The sequence below is a fragment of the Phyllobates terribilis genome, unplaced genomic scaffold (genome assembly GCF_046119375.1).
Source record: "Phyllobates terribilis strain yellow unplaced genomic scaffold, ASM4611937v1 Scaffold_7__3_contigs__length_470593459, whole genome shotgun sequence".
Taxonomy (NCBI): domain Eukaryota; kingdom Metazoa; phylum Chordata; class Amphibia; order Anura; family Dendrobatidae; genus Phyllobates; species Phyllobates terribilis.
In genome coordinates, this window is record NW_027362767.1 from 250,653,586 (window position 1) to 250,667,472 (window position 13,887).

The window sequence follows — 13,887 nt, forward strand, 5'->3', positions numbered from 1 at the left end:
GAGACTCCAACCAAACGTGATAGAAATATGACACTTTATTAATTTATAGATAAAACCAAAATATAAAAAAGACGGGGCTAAGACCTCCAAAACGGGGGCGGAAACACAACATGAAGTCACTGAAAGCCTAGTGGGGTGTCACAATACAAGGTAATGCCTACATCTGTGTTATGCAAGTCCTCATACGTGGGCTACAGGATGGGATACATAGATATAATGCCAGTGCTCCAGGCTACAGGAACACCCTTCTAGGGAATTAGAAGGACCTGACTTGTAAGTAATGGAGCGCAAACAATCCAAGGTAGATAACCTAAAAATATAGCAAGTCAGCAGACAGTAAGAGGAGCTGCGTCCGCCCCACCCCGTCTTTTTTATATTTTGGTTTTATCTATGAATTAATAAAGTGTTATGTTTTTATCACGTTTGGTTCGAGTCTCTTCCTATCTGACGGCCACATGCCGGGACAGATTTTGGTATATTGTGGCCTATGAATGTGAGCTATCACTCGTCATATGGTTTTTCATCAGACAGGTCCTGGACACAGGGGATAGCTGCTATTGTTATACTTCCTTTTTATACAAAGTTTTTATTGTGTTTATCATAATGTTTTTCCTAATAAAGTTTGTCATATTTCTCATTATTTTGGCTATTATTGCTTCCCTCTTTTTTTGTTATTCACCTCTACATATAGTAGATAACACAGGATCCACCATTCACAATAGGTGATGTCACAGCTCACCTCCTCCTCCTGTACAATGACTGATAACACCTCTATATACAGTAAATAACACAGAATCCACCATTCACAATAGGTGACGTCACAGCGCACCTCCTCCTCCTGTACAGTGACTGATATCTGCTGTATATAGAGGAGTTAACACAGGATCCGCCATTCACAATAGGTGATGTCACAGCTCACCTCCTCCTCCTCCTGTACAATGACTGATAACACCTCTATATACAGTAGATAACACAGGATCCACCATTCACAATAGGTGATATCACAGCTCACCTCCTCCTCCTCGCTGCACAGTGCATGCACACACTTTCCTACAGATGATAATGAATATCTCTGGACTATTTCTGTCTATGATCCATGTTGTTGCTCTAAATCGAATCCCTAAATGCTGCTACCAGAAGCCCCCAGCAAAGATAAATGCCCCCATAATCATGTACAGAAAAAAAAAAAAATAAAATCTATCAGAAAATAAAACAGATTAAAAAAGAATAATTAGTAAGAATAAACAAATAATACAATCTATAGCTAGATCTGGGATAGAAGCTGGAGAGGTGATTACATTCCCTTTTAGTCACTTAGCGGGAGACTCGGCGGAGTGTAATAGTGCGCTATCTACGGGTTACTCCCGCCGCTCCGCGCACAGTACACGCTCCGCTCGCTGCGCTGCCTCCCACTCACCCTTCATTGTCTCGTTCTGCACTTTCAATCATGACTGCAAACTGTGGTTTCCTTTCTGCAAATGATTGAGGACTTTAATTACGTGAAGGGTCTCGCTGCGCCTGTGTGCGGAGACCCCACCAGAGCCAGGACCGCCGGATTTATCATACCCAACATACCTGAACATGGTCTGCACATTAACAATGGTCTTGGCATCCGCCATGTAGTCCTCCTCCGCGCTCATCGTGCTTTCCTTGTCCACCACCACCAGGTTGTCGGCATAGATGATCCCGCACTGCAGCAAATTATCCAAACTGGGGGAGAGATTGCAAAATCCTCAGTACCTGACAACTTTTCAGAGCCAGATACTTGATCACAGCCATTGTCAGTTCATACAAAATGCATTATTTAGCAGGAGAGGGGGCAAAGTCATGCACAAGGGTGACTCAACGGGGCAGAATGAGTTAACTGATAATCCAACAGCGAGCTCATTCTGATGGGAGAGTTTGTCACACTTTTATCTATCTATTTCTCAGCTCTTCTCATCTCATTTATGACCACAAATGTCTACTTTACTTTTCATTAATTAACACTGAGGAGTTCTGACAGGAGACTTTCACGTCTTTTTCTGGACGGGCTCACTGGAGGAATCTTAGATACTCATTATGCAGCCAACAGTAGACGATGCAACACCGACTATAAAAGCCAAAAATGGTGCAAAATTTTCAATGATGCCCAACTGCAAAAATACTTTTTAGCATTCAAGTTGAAAAAAAAAAAACTATAAAAAAAACACACACACAAAACATAAAATATATATATATTGTATTACAATAAATTTCAGCAATTTTATAAAACAAACCTACTTATCTATGAAGCCGACCATGAAGTAGACCATTGGAAAGCAGCAGATTGCCTCAAGGAAATGATTGTCCGGCCTGTCCAACGACAAAGAAGAGAGACGATGGTCATTGGTTTACATTTATAGGATCATGTCATCGATGATGGGTGCTATCTTTGATCAAATGGTCAACTTGATGACTGAGGGTGTGATTCCTCGCAACAGCACTCCGTGTGCTCAGGAGTGGTACTACAAGTAAAACTTGCAAAATGGTTTGGTAATTAATTAGAATAAAAGTCCATCTCTATTTCTGCATCCTGAGATCTAATTATCGATTTGGAAACATATATATATATAAGATTTCCTCATTATAAATATCCCATAGGTCGGAGCATGAACGGTCTACTACATTGGTATCACCCTGTAGAAAACACGTACGGGTTATCCAGCAGCAGAACAATGGGGTTGAGCTCCTTTCGGGATCGGTAGTACGCTCTCAGAGGGACGATGAAATTGTAAAGCCCGTTCCCCGCAGTCTCGGCAGATACAATGATGAGCTTGTTCTTAAAGCCGTAGGCTTTGGCATCTTCAAAACTGTTGTGTTTGCAGCCCTGTGTGGAGACAGAAATGACATCCACTGGAGAAAAGTGTCAGCAAATCCCCCCGGGGAACAAACAAATCCCTCATCTTGCAGAAGACGCCTCACTCTTCAGGTAATGATGTGACAAGCGCAGGGGATGTTATACCCTCAGGACAGACAACTTCTCACAAACATGGAGAAAAGTTCTCAAAGTGCTGACTCCAATGCAGGAGAAACCGCGCACATCGACAAGAAGCTGATCAAACAGAGCCATGAGACTGATGATCGCATGAAGCGGAGCTGTCACTGCTCACAAAACCTGCAGAGATCATGGTCTCGCTGCCCCCATTCCCTACAAGCAGCTAAAACTGCATTTGGTGCCCATACCAGTCTTAATGTCCAGGAACTGTCTCAAGTGTGACATCTATTCTAATTGGTTACTTCCTCTTTATCATTCTGACAGCACAATAGGTGCCAGATGTCCTCCCCCCCCCCCCCATCATGCACTGCTTCTGTCATTATCTACTGGTTTGCCTACTCTGAACTGAAAGCTCACTACTCTGTTATGTCTGTATGCAATTTGGCAGAAAGGAAAGCTGGAACAGAGACAATGACACGCCCGTAAACCTCTCCAGTAGAGACAATGACCCGCCCCCACTTCCTGTAGAGACAATGACCCGCCCCCACTTCCTGTAGAGACAATGACCCGCCCCCACTTCCTGTAGAGACAATGACCCACCCCCACTTCCTGTAGACAATGACCCGAACCCACTTCCTGTAGAGAGACAAAGACTGACCCCACTTTCTAGAGGCAAAGATCCGCCCCTACTTCCTGTAGAGAGACAGACCCACCTCCACTTCCTGTAGAGACACAGACCCGCCCCCACTTCCTGTAGAGACAGACCCGCCCCCACTTCCTGTAGAGAGACAGATCCGCCTCCACTTCCTATAGAGAGAGAGATCCGCCCCCACTTCTTGTAGAGAGATAAAGACCCACCCCCACTTCCTGTAGAGAGACAGACCCGCCTCCACTTCCTGTAGAGAGGCAGACCCGCCCCGACTTCCTGTAGAGAGACACCCGCCCCCACTCCTTGTAGAGAGATACAGATCTGCCCCCACTTCCTGTAGAGACACAGACCCACCCCCACTTCTTGTAGAGAGACACACCCGCCCCCACTTCTTGTAGAGACACAGACCCGCCCCCACTTCCTGTAGAGAGAGACAGACCCGCCCCCACTTACTGTAGAGAGACAGATCCGCCCCCACTTCCTGTAGAGACAGACCCGCCCCCACTTCTTGTAGAGAGATACAGATCCGCGCCCACTTCCTGTAGAGACACAGACCCACCCCCACTTCTTGCAGAGACACACCCGCCCCCACTTCTTGTAGAGAGACACAGACCCGCCCCCACTTCCTGTAGAGAGACACAGACCCGCCCCCACTTCCTGTAGAGAGAGAGACCCACCCCCACTTCCTGTAGACAGACCCGCCCCCACTTCCTGTAGAGAGACCCACCCCCACTTCTTGTAGAGACACAGACCTGCCCCCACTTCTAGTAGAGAGACACAGACCCGCCCCCACTTCCTGTAGAGAGAGACAGACCCGCCCTCACTTCCTGTAGAGACAGACCCACCCCCACTTCTTGTAGAGAGATACAGATCCGCCCCCACTTCTTGTAGAGAGAGACAGACCCGCCCTCACTTCCTGTAGAGACAGACCCACCCCCACTTCTTGTAGAGAGATACAGATCCGCCCCCACTTCTTGTAGAGAGACACAGACCCGCCCCCACTTCCTGTAGAGAGACATAGACCCGCCCCCACTTCCTGTAGAGACACAAAGACTTGCCCGCACCAATCCATCTTGGTGCTGCCGGAGATGGATTGCACTTGACAACAGCCAGTGGAAAGGAAGAAGGACAAGAGAGAGAAAGACTGAACCCACTTCCTGTAGAGAGATGACCCTCCCCTCTTTCTCTTGAGAGACAAAGACCAGCCCCCTCTTCCTGTAGAGAGGCAAAGACCCACCCTCACTTCATGTAGAGAGCCAAAGACTCGCCCCCACTTCCTGTACAGAGGCAAAGACCCACCCCCACTTCCTGTACAGAGGCAAAGACCCGACCCCACTTTTTATAGAGAAGCAAAGACCCACCCCCACTTCCTGTACAGAGGCAAAGACCCGACCCTATTTCCTGTAGCGAGATACAGACCCACCCCCATTTCCTGCAGAGACACAAAGACCCGCCCCCACCAATTCATCTTGGTTCTGCCAGAGATGGATTGCACTTGACAACAGGCAGTGGACAGGAAGGAGGATTAGAGAGAGACACCTAGTGGTCAGTACTCTGAAGTGATTTTTTTGGGGGAAAAACAACAATTTGCAAATCACTTCATTTAAAAATTATGTGATAAATAGACAATCTAGAAAATTCAATTATGTTGTGTGTAAGTACATGGATCATTTAAAGGGACATTACTTGAAATTATGCATTTAAAAGGTATTGTCCACTTCTGAACAACTCCTTTTCATATGTCGAGCCCTGAGCTGTGGGTACTAGCCCTCAATCTGGTATAGAAAAAGAATAAAATAATCCGTTTTATTCCTTCACCCAATAGCGCAGTGGAGTCTAACCTGTGGTGCCGCAGCTGCTGCAGAACTACAGCCCCCAGCATGCCCTAAGAGAAACTATGGTTCTTCTCTGGCTATTACAAACCTACAGGTCCCAGCATGCAAACACTATATGGGAAACATGTGGGTCACCTTGTCCAAGCGGAGGCAGCAGAAGGCAGCTTTGGAGGGTAGAAGATGGCAGAGGGTTGGGGAGCTTCCTATATAGGGAGAATTCGGGGGGTAGCCTTTGACGTACCTACAAAAGCGGAGCAGATTAATGAGGTTCTGGAATACAATACTATAACATTACAACTGTTACTATCGCAGTCGTCCACACGAGGGCACTATTGTATCAGGAGAATTACAGGCTGCCGGCCCCTATGTTATATCATTGTAATCGCATGTTCCCGTCGTAAGAAAATAATTATTCATCAGCGCTTCTTCCTATGCAAATGTGACGATATATGAAATATACATGCAATATGGATACAGTGACACGCAAGAGAAGAAAGCCGGGGGAGGGGAGCGCGGACGCTGGGAGGGTTCTCCCAGAGGAAAAGTTTCTCTTCTCCTTGTTCCTGTAGTAAATAAGGTTTCTCCAGTCATTCGGAAAATTAATATATTGTAATATACAGAACATCTACAGGCCTGTGCTGCATTCGTGTAATCCCAAATGTTCTACAAGACCCCCAAGCATGGCCCCCATCACATAGTATACAATGAAGGGCCATAGGTGAAGTGTATAACATGGATTATGTGCGGCTAATGGCGCCGGTCGGGGTGGGGTGAAGATATATTAGGCAGGAACTGAAAAGTCGGTTCAGGAAATTATGATGCATTGAAAGCAGGAAAAATGGGAAACTAAGAATCCACGGGACTGTGACTAAGGGCAGGTCGTGATGAAGTCTCCAAAATGGCCGGAGCTCCCAGTATATAGCAGGTCTTGTGGGGTGTTCCCAGTATATGGTGGATCCTGTGGGGTGTCTCCGGTATATGGCGGGTCTTGTGGGGTGTCTCCGGTATATGGCGGGTCTTGAGGGGTGTCTCCGGTATATGGCGGGTCTTGAGGGGTGTCTCCGGTATATGGCGGGTCTTGAGGGGTGTCTCCGGTATATGGCGGGTCTTGTGGGGTGTCTCCGGTATATGGCGGGTCTTGTGGGGTGTCTCCGGTATATGGCGGGTCTTGAGGGGTGTCTCCGGTATATGGCGGGTCTTGTGGGGTGTCTCCGGTATATGGCGGGTCTTGAGGGATGTCTCCGGTATATGGCGGGTCTTGTGGGGTGTCTCCAGCATATGGCAGGTCTTGTGGGGTGTCTCCGGTATATGGTGGGTCTTGTGGGGTGTTCCTGGTATATGGCGGGCCTTGTGGGGTGTTCCCGGTATATGGCGGGTCCTGTGGGGTGTCTCCAGTATACCGAAGGTTGCTTGGGGTGTTTCCGGTATATAGCACATCTTGAGAGGTGTTTCTGGTATACAGTGGGTCTTGTGAGGCGTCTCTGGTTTACGGGAGGTCACGTAGGGTGTTTCTGGTATACGGTGGGTTTTGTGGGGTGTTCCTGGTATGTGGTGCGTGTTGCTGGCATGTGGCAGGTTGTGTGGGGTGTTCCCGGTGTGCGGCCCGTCTTGTGTGTAGTTCCCGGTGTGTGTCTTGGGGTGTTGCCTATATGGGGTGGTCCTGGTATATGTTCGGTCTTGTGAGGTGTATCTGATATATGGGAGGTCACATGGAGTATTTCTGGTATACAGTGGCTCTTGTGAGGCGTCTCTGGTATACGGGAGGTCACGTGGAGTATTTCTGGTATATGGTGGGTCTTGTGGGGTGTTCCCGGTATATGGTGGGTCTTGTGGGGTGTTCCCGGTATACGGTGGGTCTTGTGAGGCGTCTCTTGTATACGGGAGGTCACATGGAGTATTTCTGGTGGTCTTGTGGGGTGTTCCCGGTATATGGTGGGTCTTGTGGGGTGTTCCTGGTATATGGTGTGTCTTGTGGGGTGTTCCCAGTATGCAGCTGGTGTTCCTGGCATGTGGCAGGTTGCGTGGGGTGTTCCCAGTGTGCGGCCCGTCTTGTCTGTGGTTCCCGGTGTGTGTCTTGGGGTGTTGCCCATATGTGGTGGTCTTGTGGAGTGTTCCCAGTATATAGTGGTCACTAGCTACCACAACTGGTCCTAGGAAGCAGACCCAGTGGCAGGGTCATGGGCACCCAAGGCTTGTATACCCAGGCTGTGAGGTTCAGCTTATCTGGTTCAATATAAAAAATTTGCTAAAAATATTATTGCCCGAGTGCCCATGCTGACCCGTCTACCCCCGAATGCCCCTACAATGGGCATATGAGCATCAGAACTGGAGCATGGAGCAGGGGAAGACGTGGCCTGGTCTGGTGACTCACGTTTCATCTTGTGTGTGTCACTTACCTGGGGAAGAGATGGCACCAGGAGGCACTATGAGAAGAAGATAATTTGGCAGAGGCCGTGTGATGGGGCGATGTTCTGCCTCCATAGATCCTCCTCCATATCACACACAATATTATGCAGGTGATATTAATGTTACGGCTGATCGTAATGGATCTGGTTATACATTTTGTCTGCCTGTGACCACCACTAGGGGGAGCTCACAACTTACACATTCATACTGCGCCTCCTTTAATAAATGGCGCCAATAAAAATACAATCCGATAACATCGTCAGTATTCTCCGGGGGCTGCCCTGCTCTGCCAGGAGACATCTCCCATTGTACACGTGTCATACGTACTCCAGGGAGGGGAGACCTTCATCATCAGACTGAGTCATCTCATCCTCTGATTGGTCACTGAGCAGGTCACATGGTAACACTGTACTGCTGTCTGCAATTTCCAGAACTGGTGCAATACTGGGTCTCCGAGTGGCAGAACCATTTTCGGAAGGAAGCGTCAATTTGCTGCTGTTGATCGGCCGACATTCTGTGTTCTGTAGATCCATGGCTACTGTACCTTTAAAAGAAAGAGGAGGGGAATGAATAGAGCGGAAAGCTGAGTGTAAAGATAGCGTATTGGGGCTACAGCCCAGCTTTTCCAGGGTCCTGAATGGCAGCCATAGACAGCTGAATTAAAGGGGTTTTCCCCACGAACAAAAGTTGATTTTAATCAATAGATCTTGGAATGATAATAACTTCCACAATTGGATGTGTTGAAATAAAATGTCCCTGTGCTGAGATAATCTTATAAATGTGCCCCTGCTGTGTACTGTGTAATGGCTGTGTCTGACCGTGCAGGAACATGGTCTGATCATACCACAGCTCCTGGGCAAGGGGGAAGAAAAAGAGAATATACAGACATTACAGTATGGGATCACAGCTGATTATGTCTTTGAGGTTAAAAAATGTTTAAAAAGAGGCAGTGAAATGTTTTACCTCAAAGAAAGAATCAGCTGTGATCCCCCGCTGTAATGTCTGTATATTCTTTTCCTTCCTCCCCTGCCCAGGAGATGTGGTATGATCAGACCATGTTCCTGTATGGTCAGACACAGCCATTACACAGTACACAGCAGGGGCACATTTATAAGATTATCTCAGCACAGGGACATTTTATTTACACACATCCAATTATGGAAGTTATTATAATTCCAAGATATATTGATTAAAATGAACCTTTTTTGTGGGAAAACCCCTTTAAGTGTGTCTCCTCCCCACAATGAGGGTCTTCTAGGTTTGAGAGGTTTTGTTCCTGGCGCTCGCTCGCTCTTCTGTACACCCCCTGTAAGGCGCCTGTGCCGGGGGACATGACTCAGTCACTTACCATCGGAAATTACTTTCTAGATAAAAAATTTTTTAAAAAAAGCAGCGACTCGGAGCCGAAGAAACGGAGAATCTCATTTATGAGGAATACTCGGTGGAAAACTAAAGCCGCGGTCAAGTGCCACTGTGAAGACGTCAGCCGTTCTCACCCTGTGATTATCCTACCCGTGTCTGAACGTCCCCATAATGTCACCAAGTACAGCGGCTCCATGGAGTAAAGTGCAGCGGGCGCCGGAGCAGCCAATCAGAGGGCAGCTTTCATCTCTGGCTTAGACAGGTAATTTATGTGCAATTATAACCGCCAGGTGTCCGGCGCTCAGCCACAGACACACTGCCCCGCCACCTCCGGTCACGTCCTGCCAGGTCCTGACGGCCTGCAAAGCTGGCAGTGGTATCCATCAGTGCACTGGACCCACTCTGCCTGAGAAGTTAGCAGTGAGCTGTATCTGGCAAGCACTGAATATAGGGGGGCATTGAATATGGGGGCACTGCAGCTGCAGTACTTGCAGTGAAGCTCTGATCAAATTGCATACAAGTCAGAGAGTCCCTGGTACAGAACGATGCTCTCTGGGCCTCCCTCTTGTCAAATAGGTCTGTGGCTCCGGTTGATGCTTGTGTCAGGGCTCTCAAGATGCAAATGTGAAAAATGTGTTACTGTAATTTGATGTGAATAGAGCCTAATAGTGGCACTGTATATGGGGGTACCTTGGCAGTCACCGTTATGGAAATACCGACTGACACTGTATATGGGGTACCATGACTGTCAGAGTGTTCACAAACAGTGACTACAATGGTGCCCTTCATATACAGGGTCATTGTTATGGAAACACTGAGACTGGCATTATATGTGAGGGGTGGTGAGGGTCGTAGCCATCATTGTTATGGGAACACTCTGACTAGCACTGTACATAGAGATCCCATGGCAATCATTGTTACGGGAACATTAAAAATGACACTATATACGGGGGATTCGATAGCCGTACTGGGTGTCTGTACATTATGGCGACATGGCCGGGTGGCTATACGTTATGGCGACATGGTCGGGTGTCTGTACATTATGGCGACATGGTCGGGTGTCTGTACGTTATGGAGACATGGCCGGGTGGCTGTACGTTATGGAGACATGGTCGGGTGTCTGTACATTATGGCGACATGGCCGGGTGGCTGTACGTTATGGCGACATGGTCGGGTGTCTGTACATTATGGCGACATGGTCGGGTGTCTGTACATTATGGCGACATGGCCGGGTGGCTGTACGTTATGGCGACATGGCCGGGTGTCTGTACATTATGGCGACATGGCCGGGTGGCTGTACGTTATGGCGACATGGTCGGGTGTCTGTACGTTATGGCGACATGGTCGGGTGTCTGTACATTATGGAGACATGGCCGGGTGGCTGTACCTTATGGAGACATGGCCGGGTGGCTGTACATTATGGAGACATGGCCGGGTGGCTGTACATTATGGAGACATGGCCGGGTGGCTGTACCTTATGGAGACATGGCCGGGTGGCTGTACATTATGGAGACATGGCCGGGTGGCTGTACATTATGGAGACATGGCCGGGTGGCTGTACATTATGGAGACATGGCCGGGTGGCTGTACATTATGGAGACATGGCCGGGTGGCTGTACCTTATGGAGACATGGTCGGGTGGCTGTACCTTATGGAGACATGGCCGGGTGGCTGTACGTTATGGCGACATGGCCGGGTGGCTGTACATTATGGAGACATGGCCGGGTGGCTGTACATTATGGCGACATGGTCGGGTGGCTGTACATTATGGAGACATGGTCGGGTGGCTGTACATTATGGAGACATGGTCGGGTGGCTGTACATTATGGCGACATGGTCGGGTGTCTGTACGTTATGGAGACATGGCCGGGTGGCTGTACATTATGGCGACATGGCCGGGTGGCTGTACGTTATGGAGACATGGCAGGGTGGCTGTACGTTATGGCGACATCGCCGGGTGGCTGTACGTTATGGCGACATCGCCGGGTGGCTGTACGTTATGGCGACATGGCCGGGTGGCTGTACGTTATGGAGACATGGTTGGGTGGCTGTACGTTATGGAGACATGGTCGGGTGGCTGTACATTATGGAGACATGGCCGGGTGGCTGTACGTTATGGAGACATGGCCGGGTGGCTGTACGTTATGGAGACATGGCCGGGTGGCTGTACGTTATGGAGACATGGCCGGGTGGCTGTACATTATGGAGACATGGCCGGGTGGCTGTACGTTATGGAGACATGGCCGGGTGGCTGTACGTTATGGAGACATGGCCGGGTGGCTGTATGTTACGGTAACGTGGCCGGGTGTCTGTACATTATGGAGACGTGGCCGGGTGGCTGTACCTTATGGAGACATGGCCGGGTGGCTGTACATTATGGAGACATGGCCGGGTGGCTGTACATTATGGAGACATGGCCGGGTGGCTGTACCTTATGGAGACATGGCCGGGTGGCTGTACATTATGGAGACATGGCCGGGTGGCTGTACATTATGGAGACATGGCCGGGTGGCTGTACATTATGGAGACATGGCCGGGTGGCTGTACATTATGGAGACATGGCCGGGTGGCTGTACCTTATGGAGACATGGTCGGGTGGCTGTACCTTATGGAGACATGGCCGGGTGGCTGTACGTTATGGCGACATGGCCGGGTGGCTGTACATTATGGAGACATGGCCGGGTGGCTGTACATTATGGCGACATGGTCGGGTGGCTGTACATTATGGAGACATGGTCGGGTGGCTGTACATTATGGAGACATGGTCGGGTGGCTGTACATTATGGCGACATGGTCGGGTGTCTGTACGTTATGGAGACATGGCCGGGTGGCTGTACATTATGGCGACATGGCCGGGTGGCTGTACGTTATGGAGACATGGCAGGGTGGCTGTACGTTATGGCGACATCGCCGGGTGGCTGTACGTTATGGCGACATCGCCGGGTGGCTGTACGTTATGGCGACATGGCCGGGTGGCTGTACGTTATGGAGACATGGTTGGGTGGCTGTACGTTATGGAGACATGGTCGGGTGGCTGTACATTATGGAGACATGGCCGGGTGGCTGTACGTTATGGAGACATGGCCGGGTGGCTGTACGTTATGGAGACATGGCCGGGTGGCTGTACGTTATGGAGACATGGCCGGGTGGCTGTACATTATGGAGACATGGCCGGGTGGCTGTACGTTATGGAGACATGGCCGGGTGGCTGTACGTTATGGAGACATGGCCGGGTGGCTGTATGTTACGGTAACGTGGCCGGGTGTCTGTACATTATGGAGACGTGGCCGGGTGGCTGTACGTTACGGTGATATAGCCGGGTGGCTGCACATTTGGGCTCTGGCTGATGCAGTTGTGGCTCGATATACCTTTCTCACAATATTACACATCGGGGCAGAGTTACTAATCAGGAATGTGATCTGTAGTGACAACTAGGCCGTAATGGCGACCATATTGGTTGTCAGACCGCTGTCTCAGCACCTTTCGGCAGCAGCGCTCGTCTCATCCTTGATCAGTAGCAGAGCTGTGTACAGGGGTCTGTACAGTGCTCTGCTGAGTGATCGGTGAGGAACCCAGGACCCGGACCCTCGTCAATAAACATTACTAACTGGGGGCTTCCACATATCTTAAAAAATGTTTACTTAACCTTTAACAGAGCATTTCAGCAAACCATGACTGGGCCCTAACTGTAAGGGCCCCCAGCAGCTGAGGGGATAAGGGCCCCTTACCAGTTGTAACCCCCGGCCTGAGCCCACCACCAGCTCCCAGAGCCCCTTATACTCTATTTTAATTCTGCAGGATACGCTCTCATCTCACAGTATAATGTGTGTTCTCCGCCCACAGACTCGGAGAGCGGGATCTCCACTCTACCCAGAGCAATTACCGCGCGTCCTCCATTGTCAGCGACTCCTGTCTCTATAGGAAACTGCATTCTGTAAGAGCGAACGAGGAATTATCACAGGAAGAAAAGGACTTCACACGTCAAACTGAAACCAATTATACACAGAACTGCAGAATAGTGAGTGCAGCTCTGGAGTATAATACAGGATGTAACTCCGGATCAGTACTGTAATATATGTACACAGTGACTGCACCAGCAGAATAGTGAGTGCAGCTCTGGAGTATAATACAGGATGTAACTCCGGATCAGTACTGTAATATATGTACACAGTGACTGCACCAGCAGAATAGTGAGTGCAGCTCTGGAGTATAATACAGGATGTAACTCAGGATCAGTGCAGGATAAGTAATGTAATGTATGTACACAGTGACTGCACCAGCAGAATAGTGAGTGCAGCTCTGGAGTATAATACAGGAAGTAACTCAGGATCAGTACATGATCAGTAATGTAATGTATGTACACAGTGACTGCACCAGCAGAATAGTGAGTGCAGCTCTGGAGTATAATACAGGATGTAACTCAGGATCAGTACAGGATTAGTAATGTAATGTATGTACACAGTGACTGCACCAGCAGAATAGTGAGTGCAGCTCTGGAGTGTAATACAGGATGTAACTCAGGATCAGTACTGTAATATATGTACACAGTGACTGCACCAGCAGAATAGTGAGTGCAGCTCTGGAGTATAATACAGGATGTAACTCAGGATCAGTGCAGGATAAGTAATGTAATGTATGTACACAGTGACTGCACCAGCAGAATAGTGAGTGCAGCTCTG

General features: G+C 49.1%; 1 protein-coding gene across 8 annotated transcripts in view; it reads right to left on the reverse strand.

The window, feature by feature from the left end:
* The window catches only part of KCNT1 (potassium sodium-activated channel subfamily T member 1), a 324,143-nt gene that overhangs the window by 24,729 nt on the left and 285,527 nt on the right, over window positions 1–13,887 (reverse strand). For all 8 annotated transcript variants that reach the window (XM_073640228.1, XM_073640229.1, XM_073640231.1 and 5 more), the window contains 5 exons: window positions 8,174–8,390; window positions 5,576–5,681; window positions 2,676–2,848; window positions 2,263–2,334; window positions 1,576–1,710 (listed from right to left, as the gene is read on the reverse strand). In XM_073640228.1, the coding sequence (XP_073496329.1) occupies window positions 1,576–1,710; window positions 2,263–2,334; window positions 2,676–2,848; window positions 5,576–5,681; window positions 8,174–8,390 (703 nt within the window). The remainder of the gene's footprint in view (window positions 1–1,575; window positions 1,711–2,262; window positions 2,335–2,675; window positions 2,849–5,575; window positions 5,682–8,173; window positions 8,391–13,887) is intronic.